Source organism: Neopelma chrysocephalum, unplaced genomic scaffold (genome assembly GCF_003984885.1).
Source record: "Neopelma chrysocephalum unplaced genomic scaffold, ASM398488v2 Primary Assembly neopelma1_22, whole genome shotgun sequence".
NCBI lineage: Eukaryota > Metazoa > Chordata > Aves > Passeriformes > Pipridae > Neopelma > Neopelma chrysocephalum.
The window spans coordinates 16096933-16115527 of NW_020897689.1; the positions used below are offsets into that span (position 1 = coordinate 16096933).

The window sequence follows — 18595 nt, forward strand, 5'->3', positions numbered from 1 at the left end:
GTGTCTTAAACTCTTTATCACTGTTGCAACTGTGATCCAAAATATCAGTGGTGTTCTTGGATCAGTATTGTTATTTTCCGTAGCTCCAAGCACTCATTACAGCTCTCACATCCATGCCTTAGTGTACCAACACCACCCATGACATACAGTTGATCCCAATAAAACACACACACGTCAATTAAAAAATTTGACAGAAAATAATAAAAATTAGTTTCAAGGTTTTCAACATTAAAAAATCATGATAAAACAAATAGTATATATGAATGGCAATTAACAAAGATAAATCGACCTGATAAGTAGCATAACTGAGCTATATATCCAAATTGCATTTTATATCGTAACTCCCAGTATAATCATAACCGGCCAAAGGGCAGAGGATAAGGGGTGGCAGCAAACTATAACAGGAAATGTGCAACAAAGCAAAGAGCCACACTGATCATGAAGGGGCAAAATCTTTGGGAGTTTGGAAGGGGAGAGGTCACATTTCCAAAAAAAAAAAAATGCTAACAATTATATTAATCTGCGAACAGCCTTTTTAATAACAGAGCTGTACTACCCATGGAGCAAGATTCTGCAGATAGTAAAAGCAGGGCCATATTCATATGAAGTCTCCTCCACACTTTTACACACTCACATTCTTAGTTTTAAAAATGCAAAACATCTGTGGGAGCAAAGGAAAGAGTATAGACTGTTTATGTTATGACCATTTATGTAAAAGACTGTATTACTTACACCTACAAAATCTTTGTCATGATCAAAAATAAAAATTTTAAGTAACTATACAATGAATTTTAAAGTATATTCAAGGCTTTATTTTAAGAAGCCCTTTAACAATAAATGTTTACAAAACCAAAATACCAACAAATTCTTTCATTTCTGAAGGGAAGATATACAAGAACAGAACAAGAGGTAATTATAACACAACATGAAGATATTAACAGATAAATAAATTACAGTTCGTTTTATAGCACTGTGCATCTCTGTGGTAACTAGAAAGATGATAATGATCTAATCAAATACAGCTTTCCATTTCCACAAGCCTAAATAAATCAGTCTGAAGTAGAAAATATGCACATGCTGAATTTTAAAAAACTTCAAAATATTTTTCATAGCTCCTTGTGTCTATACATCTCTCACCATCTGTAAAACGTTAGGTCCGACATTTATTTAGTCTACACAATCTACATTGTTTATATATGAACCTTCTTAACAAAAAAGACCGGTTTGCACTTTAAATTTTTCTACAAATCAACAATACACGCTAATATATTAGAATAATAAAAGGAATGTTTATATCCCTTAACTGGAGTATATGTTGCAAAGCATTTCACAGGAATCTAACAGAAATTTAAGCAAGGAATATATTCTCCAAAACACACTGCACGTGCCTACTTACAACATACCACTATGGTGAAATGCTTGCACATTCATATAAACATTCATTAAATAGGCTGTGGAGGTTAAGCCTTTTCTGTACAAATGAAAACCTAGGCACAGACCAGACTGAGAGGATACAATTTTTTCAAATTTTGTCAAGCAGTTCCTCTAGATTGCAGAACAGCTACAAAAGGTCCTAGGGTTAATGGCTCCTGAGCTACAGATTGCTTAAACATAAGAACAAGAAAGATGGTGCCACTCTGTAACAGATAAGACAAGGTACATCAATTGTTTGATGAGCACAGGGGACAATACAACCAAATCTGGATAACAAACCTACCTACAGAATGTACTGCTGAGACAGAAAGACTCACCATATGTGAAATTTTTCTGTTTGTACCTTTCTGTATATTGCTCACAAAACACAGTTTTTTGTGTAGAGAGTAAAATAAAAAGATCCTAGAAAATACGTTCAGACTCTGTGACTCTGGTTTAATTTCTTTTGAGTAACTGACCTATTCCAAGCCCCCTGCTGCAGGCACATCTGAAATGCAGACCTGCTTCACTGCAGGAAGAAAAAGCCATCCCAAAACTCTGAGAATTAGAACTCTATCACCCATCCCCTATTCTGTAGTAGAAATTTCATTTTACTATATGCTGATTCAATGAAACTACACCAACTGAAAACTGGGGTGACAAAAAAGAGAGGTAGGCCCATAGACAAAAAAAAAAAAGGAAAGAGAAAGTTGAAAATTATATCATAAAACCAAGAACTCAGCAAAAGTCAGGAAACAGTGTTTCAGCATTATGAGGGACCTGTTAGACTCACATCGCATCTAGACATCTGTCCAATCTGGAGCACATCAAAGTAACAGAAGAAACATCTTGGAAAACACAGTAACTTTGATAAAGGATATAAGAGGATTAATTAATACAGAATAGTAGGGGAAAATCTCAGCTAGCACTCAGTATAAAAGAAAATGACCTTTCAGAAGATAAGTGATTGAAATCCTCAAATTGCCAACAGGGTAACTTTAGATAAGCACTATAACCAAACAGAAAACTCTGCAACATGAATGCATGGATGAAAGTTGAAAAAAGGGAAATAAATTTTTTTCAAGCAGAGGTGTAGATCTTCTAAAAGGCAGACATTAAAGCAACATAATAACTGTGTTAAAAATGACAGAATAAAATATATTAAAAATACAGTAGGAGTCACTGAGCAGTCAAGTGTAGAAGTATCAAATTTCTACTTGCTCAGTCTATAAAAATGCTACCACTGCTATCTCTTGAGACACTATAATGAGGCTTCAGGTGTTTTTTAAATCCCAACTCCAGATTCTGATATCGATTGATAACATAAGAATATGAACTACCTTGGACAAAGAGGAGAGAGAAAGGAAGTTTTCTTGGTTATGAAGAAAAGTAATCTAATGGCATACTAAAGGCAACATAATGCGAGTTAGAGAACCTTTTTTCCAGACTTCTTATTCTGGGCACCTGAATCAGGGTTTCCAATATAGAAAGGTGATATATTCCTGATCATTCACCGTGGTAAGAAGGAGTTTGGTCCCATTTTGCAGACGCAGTATATAACTATCAATTCCTTCTGAAGAAGTAATGTACAGAATTCAGTGACTTATGACATTTTCTTTTGAAAAATATAAACAGTAAGCAAACATCACAGGCTACTTTGCATTAAAGACTGAGTTAATATTTTGATATGTTTTGGAAGAAGAAAAAAAATCTAATAAAGAACAATTTATTTTTAAGAATGTGAAAATGAAAGTTTTCATTGCAGAAATACTTGTCTTTTTCTGATGACTTAGTATAAACTCCTGTCCCATTTTCAGCTCTTTTCAAAGTAATTCTACTAAAAGAAAAGTCATTATTTTAGAATTCTGGTTAAAAGCAGATGAATTCAAGATAAATATATTTATCATATATTACTCAAAGTATATTAGATAAGCATCCTCCATGTTACAACTATCTATGCCAAGCGACACGGGTGTGCCTGCAATCGCATCTTAGTTTGAATTGAGGAACTGAATCCCCTCCTTCCTTCTTTCTGGTGTGCAGCATGGAGTGGTTTTAGAGGAAAAAAAACAGGTCCTTTTTGGATTAAACTAAACGAGATAATACATTCTAGGAACACAGTGATGACAATCTTGCCAAGAATTGGCAGTCAATCTGTGGGAGCTTCCCTCTAAACTCATATAAAGAGGACAATGGACACTTAACTAACTGGGTTTTTTAGCACTAAGCACTTCACTAAGCAAATTCACTCCCACCAGGTTGCTACTGTAAACAGAAAAATTGGCCGAAGCATACAAAATCTAGAGAGATGTTAAATGATATACAACACTAAAATTGTCAAACTCCTTCTATTCAGTCCTCCCTTAATGATGGCATTCCAAGATAACAGAACAGCTCCAGGTTCAACCTTTCTCCATATGACATGCCCACTTGAATTAAATGGTCATTTTGGCTCAATCTGTCAATCAGCAAGACTGAATCTCTGTGGGTTTGCTACTTGGTATTTACTACCCAGGTTTCACAAATAGTGTTTGGCATTTTGCCATGACAGAAGGGTAAAGATACAGGTTGGTGCAGCGCGAAGGCTAAAAGACAACAAAGTCTTAATGGCTGATTGTTGTTAAGAGGGACTATCTTCCTCAGAAGTGGTGCATATATTATTTAAGAAGACACAAATATAAAAACAATATCAGGTGTAGACATTTAAATTAAAATTACAGTTCTCACTGTAATCTCCACTAAATGGTATCTATTGTCCACTATTACTCTTTGGAGAAGTAGTCTAAAAATATATACATTCTTCATAACATTTAAGAAAATTATCAGCTTTGAAAAAACACACTAATGAATTTTACAATAGGAAAGAGAAGCTTGACTATTTACCTATGTAGTTGGTGCCTCCTGAGTGATAAAACGGGGATAAAAATTTTGTAGAGCTAACATTTGTGTCATTACTATTTGCTTTGGTTATCTTTTGCACTATTTCAGTCAGTAGGCACATCTAAACTTTCTGTATTTGCCTGCATATTTCTCCAAGTGAAAAAGAATTCTAAATCTTTTGAGCTGGAATTTTTCCTGATTCAGTCTCAGTATTTGTCTTTTATCTCATATCAGTATAACTATTCCTTCAATTATGTGAATAAGAACAGAATACATTTGCCTGTTTATATTCTCATTTGAAGTTTATGTTCATATAAACACAACAGTAAGAAAATTCAACACTTCTTGTATCACGTACCCCTTCAGATCAAAACTTCAGCCATATCTGAAGACAATCCATGTTAGAATGTGTGAAAATGTTCTGCACATTCACAAAAGAACACAGGCAGATATTGGCAGGGGGCAGTCCAGCTAACCCCCTGCTCTGGCTTCTCCCAGGCCTATCACAGGAGCCGTCAGCCCACAGTCTGATGTGGAGCCATCTCTACAATCACAGGGGCACCAGGACAGGTGGAAACCAAACTTAGAGAAAGGGACACTCGCTTCCAGCCCCTTCAGCGCTGTCCCAGGAGAGTTTCAGTCTCAGTGTCTGGGCATGAAACCCAGCACAATGAGTCAATTTGGAGTATCTGCCATACTTCTGGGGTTTGCTGCCTAAGGGTGTCAGACACAGTACAGGGCCGAGGGGGAGAGAATTTTGTAATTGCACAGGATTTATGAGACCTTTAGGGGAGGAACTAAAGATGGGGAAAGAGATGGATCTCTTTCTCACTTGGGGAGGAACAGGTGTTAGAAACCCTATGCGCACAGGTGGGTAGGGGGTCTAAGTGCCAGTGGCTGGACTGAGACCCAGTTGGGGTCATGCATGACAGCAGCTGGAAATACTGAAGGGAGTAAAATTGTCAGTGAGTGAAATGGGACCAGAAGCCCGTGTCTCTGAGTGCAGGGCCCCATAAGCAGCTGAATGCTAGAGGGACCATGGGAGTCCCACTCAGCTGTCAGACACACCATGAGGTGCAGGTATCTCTAGGAGTGCTACCTGCTAGGGTGCATGTGTGTCTCAAAGGGGCAGACAGCTCTGTGTGTGCATGCATGTGTGCATGTGGGAGAGGGTCTGTACCAGCAGCTGCAGCAGGGCTGCAGCTTCAGGGCCTCATATGTCCAGGTACCAGCAACTGGGGAGACTGGGATCCAGGGGCAACTGCTGAGCAGAGAGAGTGTGTGAGCCCAACTGTTGGAAGTATCTACCATGTACACATCTACACACATATATAGGCCCACTATTGGATATCCATCCTGGTCAGCTAGAGAAGAAAGCGGGATGAGGCTGCTGGTGCAGTGTTTGTGTAACTATCTGTGCAGCTGGCCATTATATGTGGTGTACACACGTGCTCTCTCTCTGTGTGCTGACCAGAAGCACATGCTGAGCCTTGCTGCTGGTTGGACCTGGGGCCATGCAGCTGTGGCACCTTCACCTACACTGAGCTGTCATATCTGGTCTGATTCTCGTAATACTCCTGTGTTATAAAGCTAAGACAAAAGCACTCAAAATAAGGTTTCTCTCTCATTTTCATTGAGTGATACTTAAGATTTAACCAGCTCAGGGCATGATTACTAGTTTCCAATACCTATCACTTAGAAAATAGTTGAATGATTTTTCTTTTATTTTGTGCATCACAATGTAACTAGGCGATGAAACCCTATCAAAACACCAACAAGTAAACAAACTTTGTAAAGTTTGGTAAACTAAAAATATCTAGGACTGCCAGAAAAAACAAAACAAACAAAATGAGACTGCACAGAAAAATCACATGAGAAAACCAGGTTGGAGCAGACCTCCAGGGATCATCCAGTTCAACAGCATGCTTAATTCAGGGACAACTTGAAAGATAGATCCGGTGAAGCTTTTTAAATCTCCAGGGCTGGAAAAGCAAAAGAGAGGATGTAATAGGAAGAGAAAAAGGAGCCACAGACCTAGAAGCCTTGGCAATGTGAAAAAAAAAAGAAAAGAGGGGAGCACAAATGCAGACATATATTGGAGGGTTAAGAAACCTAAGTTAGGAAAGGAAGCTGAGACTGGTGTGATGGAGAGATTGAGAAAGAACTGAAATCATCACTGGGAGTAGGAGACCAGATTAGTATCAATTTTTTGAAGTGGCTGAGAGACGGTCAGAAAAACTAAGTGGGGTTACCAAGGTGAGAAATTTGGATGGAAAAGAAGAATATTCAAAGAGGAAGGTGAAGAAAAACTAAAAGATTCAGGAAATAAATTCAGATCTTAAGAAGAGATGCTAGAAAAAGAGAAAGCCAAGGAATCAAAAATCAGCTCCAAGGCTTTGGGTCCATATTGGTTGCATAGTAGATTTTTGCTGGGGAAAGGGAGAAAAAGAATAAGATAAAAATTACCCTTTCTTCTAAGAGAGAAGCTGAACAATAGGATAAGTGTTAAAGAACAGCAGTTTAAAAGAAGAGCAAAAAGTGCCTTTTGTCCTTAGTTTACATTTGTTCTTTTTGTTTAAATTTTCTAGGACATCACTTTTATAGTTAAGCAAATCTAATATGACCAGAAGATAACAGATTGAATTGGAAGTACAGGATACAAATTACCAAATAATATCAGATCATCACTGAGTAATTAGCAGTACATCGTTTCTTCTGCTGGAGAAAGTGACTTGATGTGATTAGTACAGTACTTGTAAGCAATTAGCTTTTAAATGAAAAATGCAAATGGATAGTGTTTCATTTGCTTGTTCTTGAGAAAATAAGTAGGAAATCCTTTGAATTCCTTTCTGAGTTTATATTGATGTTCAATTTAAATATGCCTAAAATCAATAATTAATTAGTAAATCTTAAATTTTCAAGAAATTTCCAAATTTTTCTAATGTATCTTTTCTTACATACTTGAGACATATATTTTAATTAAGATAATGTTCCTTCAAGCATAAGGAAATATACAGTAATATAACAATTAAAGAGTAAATTAATGTGCTGGTTTAAATATATTCCCAGCCTTTGATAGAACTGACTTGACTTTTTGTGTAGAAATACTTAATTGGAGTGCACCTACCAGAATATTAGCACTTCTCTATGAATGGGTATCTCAGACTACATAATACAGTTTTGAATTATTGATGTTGAATTGATTGTTTGTACAACTTAATTGGTTTCTGCACTATTTTCCTATTGCCCCAGTATACCACATATATGCCACTGTGAGTGCATTATGGTACTGTGATACATGTTAATGGTCATAGGGCCTGATTCATCCAGGTCAGTCCTATTTTTTCAAGTCTTTTTTTGAAGTCAGTAAATATTCTGCATAATAATTATTAAAAAGTGAAGAAAATAAAAAAAGACCAGAGGGGTAATGTGAGCTAGCTCATACATGTTCCTCAGCATCTTCTGGCCGTTCTAATAATACATTCACACATCACAGTCTTAATGTTTTTTTTCAGAGAATTATATTCGTTTGACTTGAACGTTTTCACTTCTTTGATATTTTCTTCTGAAATGATTTGTCACTAAGTGCATGATGATATTTTTTTATGTTCAAACACTGATTCCTTGAAAAATTCACTGCATCACTTCGAATCCAATTTGCTGTATGGTAGCACATATCTATGTAATGTCAAACATTATTGGTCATCAGCTGCATTGTTGTCATTCTATACATAAAGAGAATTCTATTTTAAAAAAAAGAAATCCTGCTAAGTCATTATACCAAATCCCTATTCCTTCATAAAGGCCCAGGACTTTTTAAACAATAATCTTATATGATGGGCTATTTCCTCCTTCACTTGAAGAGAACAAAGTGTATTAAAGCTATTGCAAACTTTGAAGTACCAAAGCATCACCCTGCAGCTAACAATTCCTGTGTGAATGGCTGTGGCCCGAGCCTGATTTGAAAAACACGTGTGATGATTCAGATAATGGATTTCTGGTAAAGAATATTTTATGCAGTACAAGAAATGATGATATCAAACTCGACAAAAGGAACCGGATGTCACATAACACTATGTGCCTTCATATGCCTTGATTTCCTGCCTGATTCCGCTCTTTAAAGAGCAGTATTTGCCAATGATGTATAGGCACTCTGAGAGATCAAAAATTGTATAGGGGTTACATGCACTGGCCACAGATATTATTCTGATTTTGGGAAGGTAAGAATTGAGGTTAAGTGATCACTTCCTGCTTCTGTGGAGCTAGAAAGTAACTGGAAGGGATTGCTTTGTGGTCACACTGGTTTTTGGGCAGTCTGCCCTGGTAGAAACATGAAAAGCTGTCATAAACTCACAGGATATGGCTATGATCTAAAATACTGAGCACGTACATGGCAAAAGCTCCTTTTCAGGGTTTCTTATTGCTACTTCTCTCCACGTATCACCTTCTTCCTTGTCTTCTGCAAGCCAGCACTCTATGGGGAGACAAATCTCTTCATCAGAAAGAGGGACTACTCTTTCAAGTTTGACTTCCTTCAGGTACCAACTGGGATCATTTCCAGTGTTGTCATGGCCAATGCGGATTTTATATAGCTGCCCAAGATCTCCGAGATTAATCTGTAATGAAGAAAAAAAAATACAGATTTTAATAACAAATTACATTAGCCATGTCTTTTAGCCATCCTTATACCGAGCATGCAAGCTAAATGTGTGGCTAATGTGGACTAGAGTAATGGGGGTTTTTAGAAAATGAAGCCTTGATATACAATGAATCCCAGATCAGTTGAGCAGAAGCTTATGGAGTAGTCTGCAAGTGTAATTTTATCGATTTCAGTACCATATTATTTGAAGTGACTAAAGGGCTCAGACATTCCAGTCTGTTTTTAGACCTCTTCACAGAATCCAGTTTCTAGTGTTATAATGTAAATCTCTATTTCTAGACAAATACTTTAACAAGCAGAAATAAGTTCAGTCATTGCTGCATGAAATAATATATTTGGAATCCATACAGTTAGCATCAGCAGAGTGCTATTAACTATTCCTACCACTTATCAGTCTGCTAGGTTTTTCTTTGACTTTTATTTTCATGTGCACTGGTGTCAGGGTTAACTGTTTCTGTAAGTGCTGATGCCACACTGTAGCAAATTTAAGCAATAAAACATGACTATGTCACATTGAATACTGCAGCCTTGAAATAAGAGCAACTATGTTTTGGGTTGCAGAAGTTTTTTGAGCAATGCTGATGACAGGAACCTAAGCACAAAAGCAGGGTTAACCACTTCAATTTTCAGTACTGTGTTTGAAAGATCATGGTATTTGGGGAAAAAATCACTGAGAAAAAAAACAGGAAAAATAGTTTTTTTCTTTTACCATTTTACCAATTTTGTACTCTCTCATCAAAACAAAAAACAAACAAACAAAAAACAGCTTGACAAACAGTTAACACCAACATTGTCCCAGTAGCCCAAATCAACAAAAAAGATTAACTAAGGTCTGTGTTTGAAGGTATGTTGTGTCTGTTCTGGCTGGTAATATTGATGTCTGCCCCAGAGTGAGAGTTTCCCCTTCAATGTTCTTTACAAAGGAAGACTACAAGGTAATGCTCCTTTTCTCTGTGGAGCCAGGAAATGTCAGAGACACTAGAGATATATCACTTTCACTCTTTTGTCAAAACATTTTCCCAGGCAATGACACAGGTTAGTGTAACACTGACATTTCTTGGTCACAATGACCATCACAGAAGAGAGTCTTGCAGCCCTAATTGAACACCATTTCCTTGAATCCTTGCAGTGAGCCTGGCACAATTCAGTCTCATAGGGTGAGATCGTGACACCTCTGTTTAGTAGTATAAAGTCTGCACAGAGTCACACTTATGACCATAGTAGTAGGTTTTGCTATATTAAAACAGTATGTTAAAGTAAGATGTACTAACTGAAGGTATAATTATAGCATTAACGCAATAAAACCATGTACATCAAAAATATGCCGCTAATACTCACAGCAGAATTACAGCAACAGATAAAAAGCACTCTGAAACTAGCCAAAAATGTAGGCAGCACATAGGCTAAGTTGCCATAATAACCCTGTCACCCAGCTACAAAACAGAGACCGCTGCAGTGGGCAAGGGACTGCTAAGGTTGCCTTGTAAATAAATAGAAAAATATATTAGAACTCTCACCCTTTATTGCAAACTGAATAAAGTGTGATGGTCTCCTGAAATCTAGGCACCGGCTGCTATTCGTGGTGCAGAAGTGTTAAAGGGCAATTTAGTAAATAAAACATCGAAACCTTGTGACCTCATCTCCATGATTAAATTCTGGCATAAGCCTGTTAAAAGAGAAGCATCACAGCCATTTTTTGTACAGTATTCATTGCTATGATTCTTGGTCAGGACCAGGAAACTCTGTCAAAGAGCCTCTTTCAACTTCTGAAGCATCTAATTAGTCTTTTGTCTATGAAGCAAACTGAAACTATTGATAAAGCAAATTGTACATATCTATAGTACACATCATATGAGATGGCTCAAAAGTGAAGCTATAATTTTCTTAATTATATTTATTTATCATATTATGCTAAAGTGAATTTTTTTTTTTTAGAAGAAAGTCTAAGATGGTAGGTATATTTCCAGGTGAATTCCTCTGCAATGACCAGGGACATCTTCCACTAGACCAGGTTTCTCAGAATCCCATCCAAACTGATCATCAATGATTCCAGGGATGAGGCATCCACCACCTCTCTGGGCGACCCATTCCAGTGTTTCACCACCCTCATTGTAAAAAACTTCTTCCTTATATCTAGTTTAAAACTACTCTCTTTTAATTAAAAGTCATTAGCTGTCACCCTATCACAACAGGCCCTGCCAAAAGTCCATCCTTATCTTTCTTATAATCACAAAATCATAAAATCATCAAGGTTGGAAGAGACCTTCAACCTCATCTAGCACCACCATAATCACCCCTAAACCATATCCCCAAGTGCCACACCCAGACACCTCTAGAACACTTCCAGAGATAGTGACTCCACAATGCCCCTGGATAAATTATTCTGATGTCTAACCACTCTGCCAGTGAAAAAAATTTTTTCTAATATATAGTCTGAATCTCCCCTATTGCAACTTATGGCCTTTTCCTCTTGTCCTTTCACTTGAGACTGACCCCCATCTCACTACAACCTTCTTTCATGAAGCTGCTCTAGACAGACAACATCCGTAGCCTTTTCCTCGCACTAAGCAAGTAAGGTTGGTCAAGCAGGACTTACCTTTCAATTAATCCATGTTGATTGGGCCTGATCCCCTGATTGTCCTGCATATGTCATGCAATGGCACTCAGGGTGATCTGCTCCATGACCTTCCCTGGCACCAAGGTCATGCTGACAGGCCTATAGTTCCCAAGATCATCCTTCCGACCCTTCTTGCAGATGGGTGTTACATTCGCTAATTTCCAGTCCCTTTTAAAAGACTGGAAATAAGCCCCTTTTAAGTACTGAAATGCTGAAATAAAGTCTCCCCAGAGCCTTCTCTTCTTCAGGTTGAACAGCCCCAACTCTCTCAGACTTTCTTCATAGGAGAGGTGCTATAGGCAGATGACCATTTTTGTGGTCCTCCTCCTTCTGCTGTTCTCCAGCAGACCTATTTCCTTCTTGTGCTAGGGACACCAGAGCTGGATACAGTACTCCAGGTGGGGCCTCACCAGAGCAGAACAGAGAGGCAGAATCACCTCCCTTGACCTGTCAGCCACAGAGCAGTGGATGTTTGGCAGACCATTGGTACAACTGAAGAAAGGAGACCATAAAAATAAGCACACATAGGAGACCTGACCAAAAAAAAGAACCAACCAAACACACAAACAAAAAAAAGGGAACAGAAAGCCCTGTCCAGACCATTAGGTTTTTGAAAAATCTCAAAAATAATTCAAAACACAGAACACTGCCAAGCTGATAACATGCTTAGTAATACACTAAATATTTTTGCTTAATATTCTGTTTCTGACTAATTGTTTATGGGTGTTCTTGGGGAGGAAAAGTTGTGTTTATTCCTGGATGGAAATTAGGACAAGAATGTCAGTGGCAGAGAGCAAATCAACTGTATAGGATGTTCTGGAAGATGTATAATACAATTACAAATTTAGTTTCAGTACCAGTTTCATTTTTGGAACAATTTATCTTGTTGTCAGATCAGATATCACATTGGTCTCTCAGTGGTATTGACTTGCTAACATGTTAGTTTTTGTCAATTGGAATCCTGTCAAAGGCATGTCAAATTTTGCTTTTGCAGTGAAATGCAGAGGAAAACATTCTTATAACACAGTAGAGCTAATGATATTCTTTTGACAAGATAAACACTGTGTCTTAAAGTTGCTTCTTCATTTCTAGTGTTGACTAAATTGCCTTGAACTTCTGCCTGACTTGAACGCAACCTGGCATCTAAAAATCTGCTTTCACAGCCAGAACATTATGAAAAAAGTTGTAAAAAAAATTGACTTTGTTGCCCTCATAAACAACCTGCTTACAGAAACCTTAGTCTAGCTGCTCTATATTCCAGCACCACAGATGCAAAAGTAACATTCCATTTTATATGGAAATAGCCATTCTGATAAAAATGCAATAAAAGTCAAAAGAGGAAAGAATGGGTCCCAGGACCATTGCTCTGAAAATCAAGTAACTAGATTCTACTCCTGAATCTGCTTTACACTTTCTGAGAAACATTACATAGTTCACAAGACCTCTTTGCTTCACTTTCTCAACTATACAACAAGAAAAACATGTACGTGTCTCCTACAGGGACATTGCAAAGCTCTCTTCATAAATTTTGAGATCCTCAGGAAAAGACAGAAGTCGAAAATTCTGTATTTTTTTCTAAAATTTTCCATTCATTTTGGGTTAGTTGCTGTTTTTCCATAACTCAATTGAGAGATCAAAAATTATCAATTGAAATTCTCTTGACTAACTTTGTAAAGCTCGTATTTTTGCTCAAGGATGATGTGATCTCATTTACAGTCACCTGGTCTCTCATACAGTCATGCAATTTCTGTTGTGACTAGTGGAAGTTGTGCAGACAGAATAAGAGAGGAATAGCAACAACCTTCTCAGCAAATATGTTGTAAATCTACTGAAGAATGTGGCGAATATATTAAAGACACTCCTCCACCACACTGTGAGTGGGTATTACAGGACCTCAAACCTCCTAAATGACAAGGGTACACAGAGGTAGACGACTGATGTATTTTGGGGTAGTTCTACGCTGCCCTGAACAAACCTGTTAAGAGTCCTAGCCACTGTACACCTGAGTTAGCACAGTAGTCCCTCATACTGACCAGTGTCCTGCTTCTCATGGCACCCTGCTGCTGGTGAGCACTGACCAGCAGTGTTGCAGCACAAGTAGCAGCTTGAGACTAATCTTTGCTGTTCTCTGCAACAGAGCATTGTCAAAATCATCAGACATCAAGTCTTCAATCAAAGTACATGGTCAAACCATTGCAGAGTTTCAAACACCTGTTGATTAAACATATTAAAAATTGGTTTGCAAAGTGTCTTCCTGTAAATTCTTCAGCTTGATGTAGTAGAGTTTGGACATGGACAGAAACTCAAAGTCAGGTTCAATTCTGATATGGCTTACATCAGCCACATATAGAACATAAATTAGACCTAAGTTGCAGAGATAAAAAACAGGGGCATGGAAACACAGTTATCTCACTGAGGTCAAGAAATACCATAATCATCAGGTATACTGATCTTCTTAGGGATGGCTTGTTACAGAGATCTTCTACAAATGCCAACCTTATGCTCTTCATAGCAAAAGTTTTTAAAAACATTTGAATAATCATCTACAGTTCATTTGTTGGTTGATTGTGAAACTCCTTCTGATGCATCAACTGATTTGCATCAAGTTCTGTGATAAGTTTTAAAGGGGATGGACCTCATACAGACCTTGCTTATGTGACAGACTGCCAGTACTTAATAACATTAATAATACCATTTTGGCTACACTGATAGTGGCAATTCTATTCTCTTTGTAGCATTTTTCTTCACTGTTATAGGAAATAATGCCAACACATGATATTTTATAGTATCAGTACCAGTACATATTATTGAAAAAACTGTCCACCACTTTCAAAAGGGCCACATTTTCAAACACAACCACTTTGCTTCAGTCACAGTCATATTCTAAAAGTTTGCAAGCAGTTAAATTAGATTGACCTGCTAATCCATACACATATACACTTTGCTCATCGCTACTATTTATTTTTTTACAAGCATAGGACTAAATTACCTTCTTACCAAAGGCAATGGGAACATTTTCATTAAATCATGCATTAGACAATTTGGCTTTATTTTTTGAAATTGAAGATTAACAAAGCTCATATTTTACATTTTGTCTCTCAGTATAAATTGAAATCCAGGTTTATCAGCAAGAAGTTCTTCCTAAAGAGGATGCAAGGACTAAATTTTAATTCCACTTCTAAATGAGCTATGCAAATACACTTTTCGGTCCCTAGCATACCTGTGATATTTTGAGTGGAGTCAGTATGACCTATTTTCATGCACTTAAGATATTTAGCTAAGTAAAAAGTGAAGTTCCTTGTCTGAACAAAAAACTGTTCAGTGGAAAGATACTTCCATAAAAGGATGGAAAGAATATATGTAATGACCCCATTTCTCTTTTATATACTGCAATAAACAAAATAATGCTTTCCTGTTGTACATAAAGTATCCTGCAATATCTTTGAGATAAACTCAGGCTAGCATGAAAATCATTTGGATAAATCAACACTTCAGAGGCAGCTGCACCAAAGTCCCAATGCCTAACACATCCACTAGATAACGTTTAACAGACAGTCATTAATTTCATGTAAGGCCACTTCATTAACAGAATTTTAGAGAAGTCATGTACAGCAACTGGATTCCCAAAAGAAAGAAAAATCATTGACTGCATTAGTTTAACTTCTACAGCATCTACATATAATGAAGAAATCTTTGGAAGTAGAAGATATTTTTTAATTGTGAGCATTCAGCTAATAACTGTTGCCAAAACTATCATACCTAATGTATCAGTGTAGTACCCACCAAGCATGGTGCTTGCTTTTTCCAGATATCTGAATTCAGCCAATTTGTTAATTGTGCCCAAGAAACTTGACATAGTTACACACTAACTAAAGAATTAGAGTATGTCACAGGTGTTCACACAGAAACTTAACAGTCTCATGAAAAAGGGTGGATATAGACATGCAAGGAGTAGGATTAAAGGCCACACAAAAATAAGCATTATTTTTTCCCACTTCATAGTTGCTTTGGTCACAAAAATAAACTGGATAAACAAGTACTTCTCATTGCACACTGACAGTTAAACACTTTCTTTTCCAGTCCACTCAAGCTGTGAAAGAAATTTTTTTTTTTTAGTGGGTGATTAATCAAATTATGCTAACACCGAGTACATATGTGTATAAATATATATATATATACACATTCAATACATACATATATCTATATATCTCTCTATATATCTATCTATATACACTCCATACTGCAATACATACTGAATAATTACTGAATAAGTAGCACCACATTCCCCACTACCAATTCTTGAAGATGAGATGAGTTTTGATTTTCCTCCAAGATTGTTTGTGAGCTCTTTACAATCATTCTATGTTGTTTTATTGGAACAAGTTAAATTTTGCTTCATGCACAGACTGTAGCTGATAGAGATCATTTTACATACTTCTCCTTTTTATCTCAGTAAGGAATGAGGTTCATCTTGTCATCATATGCATTTCGCAGACAGAGACAGTTTCAAGTCGAGTTAAAGCCATGAGTATGATTGTTTTGTGCTGCCTTAAGCATCTCTGACTAAAGCCTGGGTTTCCCTAGGTTTTATTCCACTGTTTCTGGACCTAAATGGCTGTTATGGCAAACGGGGACAGCTGGAAAATAGCAGGACACAAGCTATGCCCAGCTTTTAGGCGTTGTCAGTCTCATGGTTAAGAGAGTGGATAGCTACATCAGTGCTTGTGTTAACTTCTACAATCTTCCCAGTTCAGAAGGATTCTCACTGAGCTCATTTCAGGCTCTTTTATTTGAACAATAGGAGGAAAAGCATGAAAATGGATTTGTTTCAACCTATTTTTACAACATTTAGTTTTCTCCTCACTGCTTCTCATTTTACTTTAGAGATCTCAGTTTTGACTTATGAATGAATAACTATGAATCCAGGGTAGAGGAATGAAAGACATGCAATGAAACACAACAGATTCTTAGAGTCTGTAGGGTTGATTCTAATGAAAGGAGTTTTAATTATTCAAGTATAGGTTATTTAAAATCACTGATAATTGTATTTAAACAAGAGGAAACCAAAATGAAAAAGAACAGATAAACTTCTAAGCGTACCACCTTCATGTAATGCAGTACAGCCTAAGGTGCACCTGATGAACACAATTCTTTACAAACAAAGCACATTTAACTGGAAGGAAAACGGCTGGTTTTAAAGCTTTAACAATCTTATCACAGGAACACTGTTTATTAATTTTTATTATCAAGTACCTCTGCAAATATTAGGAGGACACCTGTTTTTCATGTACCCATATTATTTTCTGGTATTTGCCCTGATAGAGCATAGCAGTGTTTAAAGGATTATTTATACAGATGAGGAAACTTTAAATCATGTGATTGGATGTGGCATCAGCTTTACAAATTAGAGAAATGGGCTCATGCAGCAAAATTCCCACCAGAGATAGATTCCAGTTTCCAATGTTCCTAAAATATAATGCATACTCCATGTTCTGTACTTGCAAACGTGGAACAACTACCTTCCTTAGAAAGACAGACATCAACTACAAAATATAAAATAAGGTTAAAGCAAAGCTTTTGAAAATCTATTAGGAAAAAATTCCAGCCTTTCTAGTAGTTTATTATAGTGTTATTTAAGATAAACTTGACAATGTGTCGAGATTGGTAAGACCAACGCTGCCCTAAAGAGATTGCAGAGCTGATAAGAAGCAAACTCACAAAGAAAAGCATGGGAAAATTCTTGTTAAGGACGTACTAGGTCCTGCCACTATCAACTAAGATAGATAAGCAGTATTTTGAAAGCAGATCTACAGAACCAGTCAGTGCTTTTACTGACTTCATTATTACTGGAGCAGCAGAACTTGTACCCGAAGGTATGGAATTATTATGTATTGAAGTCATAAAAATTGAGAGATTGCAGCTGGCTTTTACAGAAGATAATAAGCTTAAAGACTTCTGCTTAGTTCTCTTTGACACAGAAGGGAATATTTGGCATGACCAAACATTAAAAGAATACTTATAAAAAGAATTTCTTTATCAAAGAGTGTGTACACTCATAAGAGATAATTCACCATGTTTCAAAGAATGATGATGCAGAATACAGGGCTACAGAGAATATAATTTACAATACAATTAAAGCTTCAATGTCTTGAGCAACTCAACATTCTGCCAAAATCAGTATTTTTGAAATACTGAGAAATAATCAGGGACTGTGATGACACCAGAGGAAAATGCAGGAAACAGATCACAGTTGTGATGAAAGCTGTAACTTATGGTAGATTGATATCCCTTTACTGGAGGAGGAATGACTCTCAACAGAAAAATTATGCCCTAAAAACTATACTTGAATAGTAAGAGAAGCAGAAAACTGTAGCCTAGAAGTAGTTTCTTGGAACACACAGGAACAATTGCAGAGCAGAAAGGGAAACCCACCAAAGTTAAACACTGTTTTTTTAATGTTCCCATACTGTTCATCCCTGACATACCCATCTGCAGGAAAAATTGCTAGGCCTCAAGGGCAAATATAGTGCAGTTTACACATGACTGTCTTGTGAGAACCTAGAACCCAAGACTCCAGTCAGAAACAAGAACTCTCTCTGTCACACAATATCTGTAAATTACCTTCAGTGAATACCATCATATAGAGACCTCCAAGGGTAATAGCCTTCTTACACTCTACCTACATTACACTGGAGTCTGGCTAGTTTTTAATTTAATTTACACAAACCTTAATCAGAGATAGCCAAGGTTAATGAAGTTATGCTGGCTTTATACAGCAATACAAGTAACATCAAAATCAAGTTCTAGATGAGCAATGAAATCTCAGGTGTATATAAAGGAGCACAAGTTGATTCACTCGAGCTTTAATAACTTTCTTTCTTTTTTCATTATTTTTATCTTTACTGAATATTCATTATTTACTTTTAGGTTACTACGCAGTTGACTGTGCTTTCTATCAGACTACTACCCTTGATTTTTATTCAGACAATCCAGTATGGTTTTGTCTCATTCTCTTTGTGTGGCCA

At 36.9% G+C, this 18595-nt stretch overlaps 1 protein-coding gene across 1 annotated transcript in view; it reads right to left on the bottom strand.

Moving 5' to 3' along the window:
• Nucleotides 1-18595, bottom strand: part of LOC113963794 (lipoxygenase homology domain-containing protein 1) — a 135493-nt gene that overhangs the window by 75887 nt on the left and 41011 nt on the right. Inside the window, exon 20 of the mRNA XM_027675258.1 lies at nt 8684-8909. Coding sequence (XP_027531059.1) covers nt 8684-8909 — 226 coding nt within the window. The remainder of the gene's footprint in view (nt 1-8683; nt 8910-18595) is intronic.